This window comes from Ambystoma mexicanum, chromosome 12 (assembly GCF_040938575.1).
Source record: "Ambystoma mexicanum isolate Mex_15411 chromosome 12, UKY_AmexF1_1, whole genome shotgun sequence".
NCBI classification, from domain to species: domain Eukaryota; kingdom Metazoa; phylum Chordata; class Amphibia; order Caudata; family Ambystomatidae; genus Ambystoma; species Ambystoma mexicanum.
The window spans coordinates 1,256,095,298-1,256,110,972 of NC_090936.1; the positions used below are offsets into that span (position 1 = coordinate 1,256,095,298).

Consider the following 15,675-nt stretch of genomic DNA (forward strand, 5'->3'; position numbering starts at 1 on the left):
TTACCCGTTAACTTTGCAAGTGGCTCTCTTGCACTTCCCCCCTCTGTGGAACCTCCAGCACTTACCCCCTACCCTGACCCTTCCCTCTCTCTGCACTTGCACGCTCTAAATGTTCACTAGGCCTAGTAGGACTGCTATTGCATTGTGCTCATCACTGTTATCATATTCCATTGACCTGCTTTCCCTTGTTCCCTTCACTTTGCTCTGTGGGGACTTTGAAATGCAATTCTTTGATGTATAAGTGCCCAACAAATGCCCAACAAAATACAATAGAAATAAATAAAGATTGGACGTCTTGGAGGAAATGGTTGGCTTTGGCATGGCGTATGGCTGGTTTTATTTGATGTGGCAGTGTTTGAGTGGTGTTCTGGTGGCAGGGATTGTGTTCTGGGACTGCAGTTCTTCTTGTAGTTTGCGTGCTTGTGTGCTGATGGTGTTCTAATTGTTGTGGAGAGTTGAGGGATGTGTGACAGGGGAGGCGGGTTGGTATGAGTGGTGCTAAGGCCGTGACTAGAGTGTGTTTGATTTGTCTGGGGGGCGTTGTGTGGTAGGTTGGGGATTTGTCTATGGTAGAGTGAGTGTAATTGGGATTGCAAAGTGGTTTGATCAGGACACCCAGATTCGATTCTTCATAACTTTTCCTTTACACTTGACTTTGCAGATGAGACTGCCCCTGTGAAGGAGAAGTGTAAAACAGGGATGGAGGTTCAGTTTCCTGGAGGTTACTTTCTGCAGAACGTCTGGCACCCCATCTCCTGCAGCATGACCAGATACACCGCGGAGGCTGAGATCAATGGATGCCTTAAGGGGAAGTCCCTGCACTTCATCGGAGACTCCACCCTTATCCAGTGGATAACCTACGTCAACAAAACCCTCCCAAGTAGGTCAGCAGTAAGTCACATGCTCATGTGTGCTGGAGCCGTGTGTGGCCCACCCTCATGCACAACGCAGGTTGCACAGGCTGTCCAGGTAATGTGGGTATATAGCTCCCCACCTCTTCCATTTTCATGAGTTTGCCAATGCCAAAGGTATTTTCTGTAGCACACCGCTGTCATTGGTATGACTTTGCAGCATACGTGCAGCCATTGCACAGCTCTAGAGTGTGGTTAACAGCAGTGGGTGTCTGAGTGAATCGTGCCTTTATGTTGTGACTAGTTCAAGGATGTGTCAGAAGGGTACTCCAAACTCACAATGCAATTGTGTGACTGTGGCTAGTGTGTGTGGCTCAATGTTGTTAGTCATACAATTGTCATCTTGAAATTAATGAAGTTTGTAAGATATAAATGTTACATACAATATACATTGGGGGTTATGCCTTTGTGTTCAATGAGGCTAGATGTTGCTAAGGTAGGCTGTAAAGTAAGTAGTGCGTACTGTCCTATGAGGCTAGGTGTTGCTAAGGTAGGCTGTAAAGCGACTAGTGCGTGCAGTCCAATGAGGCTAGATGTTTCTAAGGTAGGTTGTAAAGCGAGTAGTGCGTGCAGTCCAATGAGGCTAGGTGTTGCTAAGGTAGTCTGTAAAGCGAGTAGTGCGTGCAGTGACTGGCACAGTGCAGGTCTGAACTCTGGCATTGGGTATCTGGTGGGTAATACCATTCCATCAGAGAGCAGCCTGAGTGCTAGGTTTCAGGTTTGGGTTTACCTCGCTTTAGGTTTATCTGCGGGTTGTGGGAGGGATGAGTGATGCTAGAGTGATGACATGACACTTCTGACTGCTTTTTGTATGAGCCCTGCCTGTTGTCCAATGTGGCCCCTGCACTGAGTTAATTGGCAATGACCTAATCTAACATACTGGACAGCTTTAAGAGATTGCTGAAACTGAGTCCAGCTAGGGGTGTCTTAGAGATCTTTTTTGGGCTATATCTAGCATATTGTGGTATTTTGGCTTAGCGTTATTTTGTTAGCTCTTGCTAATATATTGGGGCATCTTTTTAGTGGCGAGACTAACTTCAAAATGTTGCCTAATAATTATTTTTCCAGGGACACTAACAGAAAGCAATTACTGAACTTAGTACACTCCTATCTGCTTGCGATATCTTAAGTACAATGCCACTTCTGCCCTTTTGCTGTGTTTCAAAATACATTGATCCTTTCACATCACGAAATAGTTCTTCTCACACACACGCATAACAATTCTGAAAAGCTAAACTACTAAAAAAAATGATTTATCTTATGTTTTACCACATGTGGTAATCTGAATTACCGCCTGCCATAAAATGAGCTTACCACCAGTTGGACCCCAGCCTATGCACTAGCACATTTATTCAGACACATCATGATAATGCAGAGGCTAAGTCACCTTTACGAATTGTTATACTATATCAAAAATTAGAAATATGCAAGTGACACAGAATGGCATGTGTATCCACATTGTAATTCAAACATAATTAAAGTCTTTCCTGCAATGAATTTCAAAAGACTCTGTTTGCGATAATGTGCAGAGTTCTGTCAACATTGACCTTGAATTCCACAACAAAGTTGGCACAACCTCTGTCCCTCTGAGTATTATTGCAGCAAAACTTGGAGAAATTTGAACACAGTTTTACATACACGTTTCAAATGTTACTATGCAGTGCCTAAAAATGAAATGACTTATTTCCCCTACGCTGCTTTTTATCAATCATCCACTGAACACGCTCTTCAATTACTCCATAATTACCCAGATTCAGCTGGCGATATTCCCCGAACCAGCCTGGAAGTAACCCACAAAATCCTTCCCAGCCTTTCTGCAAGCCACACCACACAGAGTGTTTGAAAGAGTTCTCATTCTATGGCTAATTTCTCTCACCAAGTGAGTCCCCCAGCAGCTTTGCTGGATTTCTGGAGTTTGTTTTTCCACTTAGTAAGAGTGTACCCCTTTTTCCCACTCTTAATTGTGTTTTGCCATGTGTAATTCATCTGTTTTTGTGATTGTGGACTCTGGAGTACACCACTTCAGTAGCCTCCTTCTTTTGTGTGTTACACAGCACCTTCAGTGCAGTGACACAGGGTTGTCTTTTGGACGTCCCACCGACTCCATTTCTGAGGCTGACTACTGTCCCCCAGAAAAGGGTAAAGTTGCCATTAACTTTACTTAGTCATTTAACCACAGATCCAGTATATCCCATCTTACATGGAGTACTGGAAAGGGTTAATCCTTAGCCCTTTTTATCTGTACCTCCTAGAGCATTTTTTCGCTCTTTTAACATTTAGACTTGGCTGGTGGCAGTGGTATCTACCCTAACTTTTCTACCGTGATTATACTAAATAAATGTGGTATTGTTGTAGGCTATTATATTAGCCTCGAACTTAAACCCGCTTGATCAAATACTTTTTCTTTTGGCTCCGGTCGGGTTTGTTCGCTATTTCTTTTTCTTAAAGTCCTTCTTTTGTTTTACTTTGTGCGGCAAACCAGGTTTGCCTTCTTTGTTCACTGTCTTTTGGTGGGCTTCTGCCAAGAAGCCCTCCTCTAGGCACCTGGGTGTCTAGGTGGGCTGAATGTGAGGGAGGGGTGTAGTCACCCCCTGCACAGGGTATCCTAGGAAACCTGAGTCGCACTTTGCCATGATTGGCTGAGTTGGTTGTCCGGGCCGGACAACCCCCCTGCTGCGTGATTGACAGCCAGGCTGTGTGAATGGGGGATTCTTGCATAAAAGGCAGTTCTCTTGGGCTAGAAGTCAGAGTTGCCACTGGAACTACAAGGAACCGAAGAGAAGCGGAGAAGAAGTCGACTGCTGCAACTATCCCGTCCCGGTGAAGCCCTGCTGCAGTCCTGAGCTATCTACCCTTCGACGACCAGAGAAGATCCAGTCCGGAGTCTTCTTCCCTTGAGCTTGGTGGGGATAACCAGCTCATCTTCTACAGTCAGAGGATCCTCTTCGTGGTCGAAATCGCTGCACACTGCTGTAGCGGACCGGATAGCCATCTGAAGAGCCTCTCCTGTTTTTAAGGAGCACACCTTTTATTCACCGTCGCTGCTGCCGGCTTCAGCCCTGTGTGGTGCAGACCCCTCCAGACGTCCTCTTTCGGATCGAAGCTCCAGGAACCGTGGGTCTGCAGGAAACTACCAGGAACAACTGCCGTGGCACCAGCCTCTTCATTGAATAAGGTACTGTGTTCTGCTCGAGGAATTAGGGTGAATCCCTTATCTTTGCCTCCAAGGTTTGCCCTTGTCTTCCCTCCTTCTTATAACTTTTTCTTCCTCTGTTGACAATATCTAAGTACTCCTGGCTGCGTTGAATCGTGAACTATCCGACTGTGTGATCCTCGACAACAGGGACCCAGTTCCACTTGACACTGGCTCCGGCCTATTGACTCTTGAATTTCTGCCTAAGAGTGTTCTCTGGTTCTGTCTGCCTTGACAAAAGTACTGCCTATGATTTTTGCCCCCAACTCTCTCTGGGTATCTCAGGTGCTAAGTGTGTTTTTGCCCTGGTAACATTTCTTGCCGCGGATACGCGTTTCTTTAGTAAGACCAAAATGTCATTACTGTCAAAAAGTGATCGCAAGTGTAATCCTGGTAACGTCTTTTGTTTCACAACACCGGTCCGCTAAAACACAGGATACTTACCTTGAAGTTATACCGTACAAAGTGAATTGGTTAGTTGTAGTGTATTTTACGTGTGGTTTGGTTTAAAAATAAATGTACTTATATTTTTACCTGCAACCTTGAGTCAGTGTTTTGCTTGGGTCACAGTAATTGTGGTCCTTTGTGTAATCTCTGCTACTGCTCATATACTCTTGAGATAAGCCTGGTTGCTCCGCTACTCCTACCACTTTAACATAGTAGTACGGGCTTGTACCAAAGGTAAAACATGTATTGCCACCTGTAGTCTTAATTGTGTGTAGTGGTCCGTAAGGGCACTGCACAGGATTCTGCCTAACACAGGGTCAACCACAGATAAGGGTGCTCAAGACTGCAACTCTTCTGATGACTGCCAACCCAGGAGAGAGACAGACAGTCCACAAGATAATCGGCCTGCAGCGCTGCCGGCATACACAAGAGAGTCAGTCTGGCCAGGAACTAACTCTCTCCCAGTCTGTCTGCTCGCTTTGCCAGTGAGTGAGTGAGTGAGTGACCCAGCCCTTTCTGCTTCAAGACTTTTTCTGAAACTCATGTGTCATTCAAAGAGAACCTCCCCTTGACAAATCAGCCCATTAAATAGCACATGATTTCCTTTGTGCCTTTGATCAAGAATCAAGCTGCAGCGCTGAATAAAAATGCTACATGTATCTGGTGCTATTTCCTCTTTCCCTACAAAGTGAACAATAGAGCCAGTTTAAACATCCTTACATTCTATCCTTACCCCAATGCACCCGTGTTGTGCACTCATAAGCAAAGGCTGCATTGCATTGAATATTAGTAGGGGAAAAGGTTATAGGGTCTTGGAAATATTAGTAGGAATAATATGTTACTTTCATTGAATTGCTGCGGTGTGGTGCAAATGTTGTGCAGGTGTCACGACCCTCGCCCAAAACCCCCTCTGGCAAACCCATTGGCCAGGTGGAGTCAGGACTTGGGCCCCTAGAGCCTGGTATCCTCTTCAAAAGCCCTCATGGGGCCAGTCCTGGCGCCTATGGCGCCAGGCTCATACACCATGAAAAACAATGTGCTTGGGAACTAATTTATTGTATTGTCAGCCGATCCTGTCTATCCCAGGCATCCCTACACCCAGGAGTAGTCTCTAAAGAGCGCCGATCCTGCCTATCCCAGCCATCCCGCCACCCAGGAGTAGTCTCTAAAGAGCACCGATCCTGCCTATCCCAGGCATCCTGACACTCAGAAGGAGTCTCTAAAGAGCGCTGATCCTGCCTATCCCAGGCATCCCGACACCCAGGAGTAGTCTCTTAAGAGCGCCGATCCTGCCTATCCCATGCATCCCGACACCCAGGAGTAGTCTCTAAAGAGCGCCGATCCTGCCTATCCCGTCCATCCCGACACCCAGGAGTAGTCTCTAAAGAGCACCGATCCTGTCTATCCCAGGCATCCCTACACCCAGGAGTAGTCACCAAAGAGCGCCAATCCTGCCTATCCCATCCATCCCGACACCCAGGAGTAGTCTCTAAAGTGCGCCAATCCTGCCTATCCCATGCAACCCGACACCCAGGAGTAGTCTCTAAAGAGCGCCGATCCTGCCTATCCCGTCCATCCCGACACCCAGGAGTAGTCTCTAAAGAGCGCCGATGCTGTCTATCCCAGGCATCCCGACACCCACGAGTAGTCTCTAAAGAGCGCCGATCCTGTCTATCCCAGGCATCCCTACACCCAGGAGTAGTCTCCAAAGAGCGCCGATCCTGCCTATCCCATGCATCCCTCCATCCAGGCGGAGTCTCTAAAAAGCACTGATCCTGCCTATCCCGTGCATCCCGACACCAGGAGTAGTCTCTAAAGAGCGCCAATCCTGCCTATCCCATGCATCCCTCCATCCAGGCAGAGTCTCTAAAGAGCGCCGATCCTGCCTATCCTGTGCATCCCGACACCCAGGAGTAGTCTCCAAAGAGCGCCGATCCTGCCTATCCCAGGCATCCCGACACCCAGGAGTAGTCTCTAAAGAGCACCAATCCTGCCTATCCCATGCATCCCTACACCCAGGAGTAGTCTCTAAAGAGCGCCGATCCTGCCTATCCCAGGCATCCCTACACCGAGGAGTAGTCTCTAAAGAGTGCCAACCCTGCCTATCCCAGGCATCCCTATACCCAGGAGTAGTGTCTAAAGAGTGCCAACCCTGCCTATCCCAGGCATCCTTACACCCATGAGTAGTGTCTAAAGAGCGCCGATCCTGCCTATCCCAGGCATCCCTACACCGAGGAGTAGTCTCTAAAGAGTGCCAACCCTGCCTATCCCAGGCATCCCTACACCCAGGAGTAGTGTCTAAAGAGTGCCAACCCTGCCTATCCCAGGCATCCCTACACCCAGGAGTAGTCTCCAAAGAGTGCCGATCCTGCCTATCCCATGCATCCCTACACCCAGGAGTAGTCTCTAAAGAGCGCCGATCCTGCCTATCCCAGGCATCCCTACATCCAGGAGTAGTCTCCAAAGAGTGCCGATCCTGCCTATCCCATGCATCCCGACACCAGGAGTAGTCTCCAAAGAGCGCCAATCCTGCCTATCCCAGGCATCCCGACACCCAGGAGTAGTCTCTAAAGAGCGCCGATCCTGCCCATCCCAGGCATCCCTACACCAAGGAGTAGTCTCCAAAGAGTGCCGATCCTGCCTATCCCGTGCACCCCGACACCCTGGAGTAGTCTCCAAAGAGTGCCGATCCTGACTATCCCAGAAATCCCGACACCCAGGAGTAGTTTCCAAAGAGTGCCGATCCTGCCTATCCCAGGCCTCCCGACACCCAGGAGTAGTTTCCAAAGAGTACCGATCCTGCCTATCCCAGGCATCCCGACACCCAGGAATAGTCTCCAAAGAGCACCGACCCTGCCTATCCCAGGCATCCCGACACCCAGGAATAGTCTCCAAAGAGCACCGATCCTGCCTATCCCAGGCATCCTGACACCCAGAAGGAGTCTCTAAAGAGCGCTGATCCTGCCTATCCCAGGCATCCCTACACCCAGGAGTAGTCTCCAAAGAGCGCCGATCCTGCCAATCCCGTGCATCGCTACACCCAGGAGTAGTCTCCAAAGAGCGCCGATCCTGCCTATCCCATGCATCCATACACCCAGGAGTAGTCTCCAAAGAGCGCCGATCCTGCCTATCCCATGCATCCCTACACACAGGAGTAGTCTCCAAAGAGCGCCGATCCTGCCTATCCCATGCATCCCTACACACAGGAGTAGTCTCTAAAGAGCGCCGATCCTGCCTATCCCCGGCAACCCGACACCCAGGAGTAGTCTCTAAAGAGCGCCGATCCTGCCTATCCTGTGAACCCGACACCCAGGAGTAGTCTCCAAAGAGCGCCGATCCTGCCTATCCCAGGCATCCCTACACCCAGGAGTAGTCTTCAATGAGCGCCGATCCTGCCTATACCAGGCATCCCTACACCCAGGATTGGTCTATACCACAGGTTCAAACCCTGCTGTCTATGTTCCCACTTGTACTAGACGTGAAGACCTAAAGACAGAGCGCCTTATCTGTCTAACCTCCCTCAGAGACTTTCTCAACAACACCCACCTTTCACTCACACAAACACTTGCATTCACTCTCTGTACTTGCTCTCTTAAACACGCTTGCTGCTCTTTCATGCGCACTCACAGCACAGTATCACTTGCACTTACTAACTAATGCCTAAGCTGCTCTCAACATCATCTCCACATTCCACTCCATTGTTGGTCCGTCTGTTGGTCTCTTGGTCTTCCACCTCCATCTTCTCTGACCTCACCTGAACAACCAACAACTTCCTGTATTGTATTTTCTCTTTTGACCCCTCGCTTTGCTCTGATTGGTCCTCTAACCCTGGCCAATATGGCTGCGTCTTCCCCGCCCATGAGGGAGCAGAATTACAAAATGCTTTAAAATGCAAATTATGTCCCACCATTTTCTGCATGGGGCTGCTGTGCTGGGGGAATAGCGGCCTGCGTTGCACAGCGTTCATGTCCATTTTAGGGAACCAAGGACTAGTTCTCTGTGAGGTAAGTACAGTCTATGTGAGCGGCTGTCGCTCTGTTCGAAGTCCCTTGTGGTCCAGAAGCCCCCCCTCTGGACACCACCTCAGGAGTCTTGGGACGGCGTGTGGAGTGCAGTTTCGGGGACTGCGATGTAGGTGCTCTAGTTCCTGTCTCTGTTTTCCCCTTCCTGCACCACTGATGGCATAGCGCTGGCGTACATTGGCTTCTGTGTAAACTTGGTCTCTCTCTGCACAGGGTTTCTTTCTCTGCAGGAGCATTCACAGGTCTCTATGTTGGTTGCTGATGGTTCTCCTACACATGTGTGTTCACACTCCTGGGAGGGTTTCCATCTCCGCAGGAGCATTCACAGGTCTCTATGTTGGGTGCTGATGGCTCACCTCCACATAGGTGTTCACCCTCCTGGGAGGGTTTCCATCCCCGCAGGAGCGTTCACAGGTCTCTATGTTGGGTGCTGATGGCTCTCCTACACATGTGTGTTCACCCTCCTGGGAGGGTGTCTATCCCTGCAGGAGCATTCACAGGTCTCTGTGTTGGGTGCTGATGGCTCTCCTCCACATAGGTGTTCACCCTCCTGGGAGGGTTTCTATCCCCACAGGAGCATTCACAAGTCTCTATGTTGGGTGCTGATGGCTCTCCTCCACATAGGTGTTCGCCCTACTGATGTGTTCGGTTTCTGAAATGAGAGGGGAAAAGTCTACTAGTATTTTGGGTCATAGTCATGGGGTGATGCAATTTGATACTTCACTTTGTCACAGTTGACTAAAAAAAAGCACATTGAGACGGTTCAATGTCTTTAATTTACAATTCAAGGGGCCCTATGACCATCCCTCTCTCGCTCATCAAGAATGCACCAATCCTCCCTAACCCAGGCACCCCTACTGCCTGGATTAGTATATACTGCCCATTTATCCTTACTGTCTAAGTCCTTAATAGTTCTAAGTCTGATGACCTAAAGGCTGAACACCTTGTAGAGAAGGAGCTAAGTACCCCCACCTCAACCACCTTGCCCATATTGCCTGTATGTTGGGAACCACAGTGTGAGACACGTGGAGTACCAGTGAAAATACTGATACCGAAGAGAATCCTGGAAGCAAGGTTCCCATCGAGAAAACCATACCTACATACGAGACAGTATGATGGCCATTTGAATGAAATCCCGGAAGAAGCAGGACCAATAAATGGAAGGGTAGAATGGTGACGTCACGCAAAGCCGAGCTGACGTACATAGAAGAGATGCAGAGACAAGAGAATGCAGATATTCTATAAGGCATCAAGAAGGTTTCGAAGATAAGTGACATCTAGGGATCAAGATGAAGAAGCTTATGCTACAGAACTGATGAAGATATCAAGCCTTTTTACACGTGTACAGATGCAAAGAAATGCAAGCAGACAAAGTATTCTTGAGGCTAGCTTTATAGTGAATAGATTGCGGTATGCGCCAACGTATACATATATTAAAGGGAGTAAAGTATAGATCTTTCCGCAGTTAAAAAAGCAATTGAATTACAGAAGCAGATCTCAGAAAGGCGAGAATGGATGAGCCAAGAAGCCAAGGTCTTATCAGGCTGTGGTGAGCAGACATTGGCTACAAATCGTGTGAAAGAATCAAACTCTTGCTCAGAACATGGACAAAAACAAGGAAGACGTCAGAGGTCTATTAGAAAATAGTATTTTAAATACACTAGGGCTCGATTTTGTAGTCTTAAGTCAAGTGGAAGGATGAAGTTGAATGAACACGATGGTCACACCTACGCATGAGAGCAGACCGTGCCTTCACTCCCCTGAATTCTCCAGATCGAAGGAACACTCCCAAAGACAAGTTCAAGGACTTAATTGACAGCAATCCACTGAGGTGATTATAGATGAATATGCTAATTGGTGGGAAGCTATGGTTGAGACTAGCTCACCAGGACCTGGAAGACCAGCCTGTGTACTGCTAACGTAGGTGGAAAAGTACTGACAGAGGTTAGAGTGCCAAGCAATGATAGGGGGGCGCGTGATTAAGGGTCCTATAGTTTGTGTAGCCAATGGGACGTTGCGTATTTAGTGGCGTTGGTAGTGACCTGTTTAAGGGGAGGGCTTAGTTGCCCCACCTGATGTTAATAAGCCTATCACTTTATTAGACTAGTGTGGAACGTATACTAAGATGTTCGCTCTGAACCTATCACTTTCTTCAATAGGTTTTTGTAGTTTGCTACGTAGGATGACATTAGTAATACGCAGGTTAATGTCATCAGTGACGATTTTTTGCTATAAAAGAATGCATTGAGAGATCTTACACTGAGACGTCTGTTGATGTCCGTTGTACTACCTGTTTTAGATAATTGATATTAAAAAAGCTTTCCTTTTGCCAACTAACTGAGCCGTTTCGATTATTGATGTTTGAGTAACATCTGCATCCCAATTCATCTCAAAGGTATTGCTACCTCGTCTTAAAGGGCTGGAAGCTTCAGTTCAGCCTTCTCTATCATGATGCCCTCAGGGACTTATTCATATCTATCGCTACTCTATCCAAGTGTTAGACATCTGATACGGGTATTGCATTTAGCCATACAGGCACTCTGTCCGATTCAGTCTCCTTTCTAGCGTGCCCTTGCACTCCTCCCCCTCTCACGGCTGAGAAGTCGTATTCAATGTAAGGTTCATTGTATTACACATCGGGCCACCTTTCTTTCTGGCCCTACCTTTCAGCAAGCTAAGCTAAGAATTATGCTCCTCACAGGTCCTGCAATCTGCTTCTCAAAACATTTGGAAATCCCGCGCTTTTGTAATTCATTTGCGAGGGATATCTGACCATCTCCACTTTGGAAATGTTTTTAAAACTTTTCTGTTCTGACTGTGGCACGATTGTAGTGATAGTAGGGATTGTAGAGATTGTAGAGATTGTAGAGATTGTAGGGATTGTTGGGATTGTAGGGATTTGTTTGTTGGCTGTCAGCGCCCAGATCCCTTATAGCCTTGGTTTGCACTTAACAAATACAGTCACATACATAAGTACTACCTGGCTACTCTCCTCCTGCTAACTCCACCCTCTTTCACTCCTACTCCCTCCTCTGCACCTCTACTACCTCCTCCACTCTACTACTCCTTCCTGCCCTCTACTACCCCCTCCTCCACATTACTATTCCTTCCTCCACACTCCTACTCCCTCCGCTGTCCCTCTGATGGCTCTTGTTCTTTCTAAGCCTTGCCTTCACCCTTTGATAATACTGATTCCTCCTGATATTACTGCATCCTCCTCCGCACTCCTACTCCCTTCTCTGTACCTCTACTACCTCCTCCACTCTACTACTCCTTCCTGCCATCTACTATTCCCTCCCCCACACTACTATTGCCTCCTCCAAACTCCTACTCCCTCCGCTGTCCCTCTGATGGCTCTTGTTCTTTCTAAGCCTTGCCTTCACCCTTTGATAATACTGATTCCTCCTGATATTACTGCATCCTCCTCTGCACTCCTACTCCCTCCACTGCACTTCTACTACCTCCTCCACTCTACTACTCCTCTGTGCACTCTACTATTCCCTCCTCCACACTACTATTCCCTCCTCCAAACTCCTACTCCCTCCTCTGTACCTCTGCTACCTCCTCGACTCTACTACTCCTTCCTGCCCTCTACTATTCCCTCCTCTATACTACTTTACCCTCCTCCACACTCCTACTCCCTCCTCTGCACCTCTACCACCTCCTTGACTCTACTACTCCTTCCTGCCCTCTACTATTCCCTCCTCTACACTACTATGCCCTCCTCCACACTCCTACTCCCTCCACTGCACCTCTACTACCTCCTCGACTCTACTACTCCTTCCTGCCCTCTACTATTCCCTCCTCCACACTAGTATTCCCTCCTCCACACTCCTACTCTCTCCTCTGCACCTCTACTACCTCCTCAACAGTTTATAGTGATATTTTCAAATTCAATAATTTTGAATGCATTCATTTTGAATCAATAATGTTGAAAAAAAAATGTCGAATTCTTTTTAAAAAATTTTTTATGGGGGGTTTCCCCGAAACCCCTGTTTTTTTTTTAATACCCTTTTTTTACTAGCCAACCCCGAAAAAAAACATATAAAATAAAAAAATTAATATTCAACATTTTTTTTCCACATTTTTTTTCTCGAAATTAATGCATTCGAAATTATTGATTCGACATTTTAACTGCACACCCTCCTCGACTCTACTCCTCCTTTCTGCCCTCTAATATTCCTTCTTCTACACTACTATTCCCTCCTCCACACTCCTACTCCCTCCTCTGCACCTCTACTACCTCCTCGACTCTACTACTCCTTCCTGCCCTCTACTATTCCCTCTTCTACACTACTATTCCCTCCTCCACACTCCTACTCCCTCCTCTGCACCTCTACTACTCCTTCCTGCCCTCTACTATTCCCTCGTCCACACTACTGTGCCCTCCTCCACACTCCTACTCCCTCCTATGCACCTCTACTACCTCCTCGACTCTACTACTCCTTCCTGCCCTCTACTATTCCACACTACTATTCACTCCTCCACAATCCTACTCCCTCCTCTGCACCTCTACTACCTCCTCGCCTGTACTACTCCTTCCTGCCCTCTACTATTCCCTCCTCCACAATACTATTCCCTCCTCCACACACTATTACTCCACCCACCTCTCTACTCAACCACCCTTCTTTCACTCACACCCGCACTTCACAAACACTCCCTACACTTTCCCTCCTCGCCACACGTGTTATCCTCTCATGCACATGGTAGTACCACTTGCACTCACCAACCACCATCTCAGCTGCTCCAGACATCACCTCCACACAGCACTTTTTCTTCCTTCCTCCTGCTGGTCTCTTGGTCTGTCGTCTCCTCCTTCCCCTCTGACTGCCCCCCAAAAAATATTCCTATCCATCTCTTTAAGTTCCCCCTACTCCTGTGTTTGGTTCACCTTCCCGGGCCACCCTGACCCCGGCTTCCCTACCCACGAGATAACACAATCAGCAAAATTGGTAAATAGTGGGGTAAGCCCCAACCCCCTTTCTCCTTGCCTGCCTGCCTGCCGTGCAATAATTATTGCAGCCTGAGGCGTTCAAGTTCGTGTTAAGGCGTTTTGTTCTGTTCTTTTTGTTCTGTTCGTTTTGTTCTGGGCACCCCTACGGAAGTCTGTTTGGGGGTCAGAGCCCTGTTTAGTCCCTAGGGGTCTCTAGAGCAAACTGTTGTTTGGTTGCCACAAGCTCTGGGGAGGGTTATATGGCTGTTAGGGAGAATTCTCTGTTTAGGCTGAATTTCCTAACCTAGTGAGTCCCCCAGCAGCTTTGCTGGATTTCGGGAGTTTGTTTTTTTTCCATCCTGCCAAGAGTGAGACTCTTTTTCTCCCACTCTTGGACATGTATGTGTGTAATTACTTTGAATGTCATGTGTTCTATGGGCTATGGGGTCTTTTACTCCATAGGGTCTCATATGTTTTTCTATGTGTGTTACACCGCACCCTATGTGCCGTAGCACTGGGGCATTTTCGCGCCTTGAAACACTTGTGTATAGGCGCGTTACAAATGCCATATCATATCATATCATATCCTACCCAGACTCCATACCCAGGGACTGATTACTGTCTCCCCGGGCATGTAAAGTCACCATTGGCTTTACTAGACCTAAATTTACTAACAGAACTAGTACAAACCACCTTATTGTGGACGTCCTAGTAGGGGTAATTAGATTACTCCTGGATCTGTTACTCGAGGGGGAACTGTCCCGTCCCCCTCGTTGAGTTTTGGCTAGTGGCAGTGGAAACTACTTGTTATGTTCGACCCCGAACCTAACCCTATGGGATTCGTACCATTGTTGGAGATTGATACTTTTTCTCGTTAATCTCTAACATACCACCGGTCTACTTATCGTAAATAAGTTTATCGGATGGTATTTTCTGCCAGAACTCGGTTTTTAAAATGGCATCTGTGTTCGTCTCTGTGACTCCTAAACCAAAGGTTGAGCCCTTTGTTCCACTTTTGGCGGGTTCTGTACAGAGACCCTCCAAAATGGTGCCATTCTGTCTGGGTTACCACAGGGGTGTGGGAGGGGGTTTAGGCACCCTGGACCGAGTTTCCTTGCCAACTCCGGTCGCACTCTGGAGAGATTGGCCCAAGTGGTGAGCCTTCCCGCTCACCACTTAGCATGTGTTGATTGACAGCTAGGCTGAATGAATGGGGGTTTTCTGCATAAAAGCAGGGCTTTTGGGACTGGATCTTCAGAAGTCGCCACAGGACATAAGAATCCAACGAGGGTAACGCTGAGCCGACCTGCACGACGACACCTCCGGTGGAGCCCTGCGGAACCGACTCTCCACTTCCCGACGACAGAGGAGATCTCCCTGCCGGAGAGTCTCTTCCCCTGACTGGTGGGAACAACCAGTCCCCTTTGCTTTTTTCGCCTCAGGAGGCAGTGGTCGAATTGCCCGTGCAACGCACCCCGGCAACCGGATAGCCACTACCCCTGTACCGCGACCAAAAGGTGGTGCCTTTGACGGAGCACTCCGCGGCTGGTCTCTTCCCTGGTGGTGCACCGGACTTCACTTTTCTTCACGATGAGAACCTCTCTACTCTTGGCAAAGACCCGACGTGCATCCACCACCAGGAACAACTGCCCCCGCCGGAGCTGCCCTCCACAACAAGGTACTGTGTCCGCCTGGCTTCCCTTTTGATCGGTTCGAGTGAGGTGTCTTAATCCTCTCCGTTCCATTGGGTCGCCTCCAAGCTTTTCTCATTCATTGTTCTGAACTGGTTCAATCTGCCGATAACAATTTGCTACAAAGACTTGAATGCATCTCCACTAGAGACTTTTTGGGACATATCGCCTTGCCTCTCTCCGAGTGGGCCTGGCCTCTGAACTTTACGATCTATTGTGGTTCTTGCCTTCTTACCGTACATCTTGCCCGTGAAGTATTGAACTGTGTTGATTTCATAATCTGCCTATCTTTTTCTCTCCCGTCCTAACCAATATTAGAGTGTCATCTAGGTTGAGGTATCCACCTCTGTCTGTAAATAAGTGGTGCCGGTAGAACCTAGACTTGTTGAAATATTGCTAGGGGGATTGATCGTTTCGTAGAGTAATTGTGTTTGATTTGTTTGCCGTGAAAGTGCCATAGTGTTTTTCATAGATGTTC

General features: G+C 48.0%; 1 protein-coding gene across 1 annotated transcript in view; it reads left to right on the plus strand.

The window, feature by feature from the left end:
- LOC138514773 (NXPE family member 1-like) overlaps positions 1–15,675 on the plus strand; it is a 212,282-nt gene that overhangs the window by 62,064 nt on the left and 134,543 nt on the right. Inside the window, exon 3 of the mRNA XM_069630150.1 lies at positions 662–880. Within this exon, the coding sequence (XP_069486251.1) occupies positions 662–880 (219 nt within the window). The remainder of the gene's footprint in view (positions 1–661; positions 881–15,675) is intronic.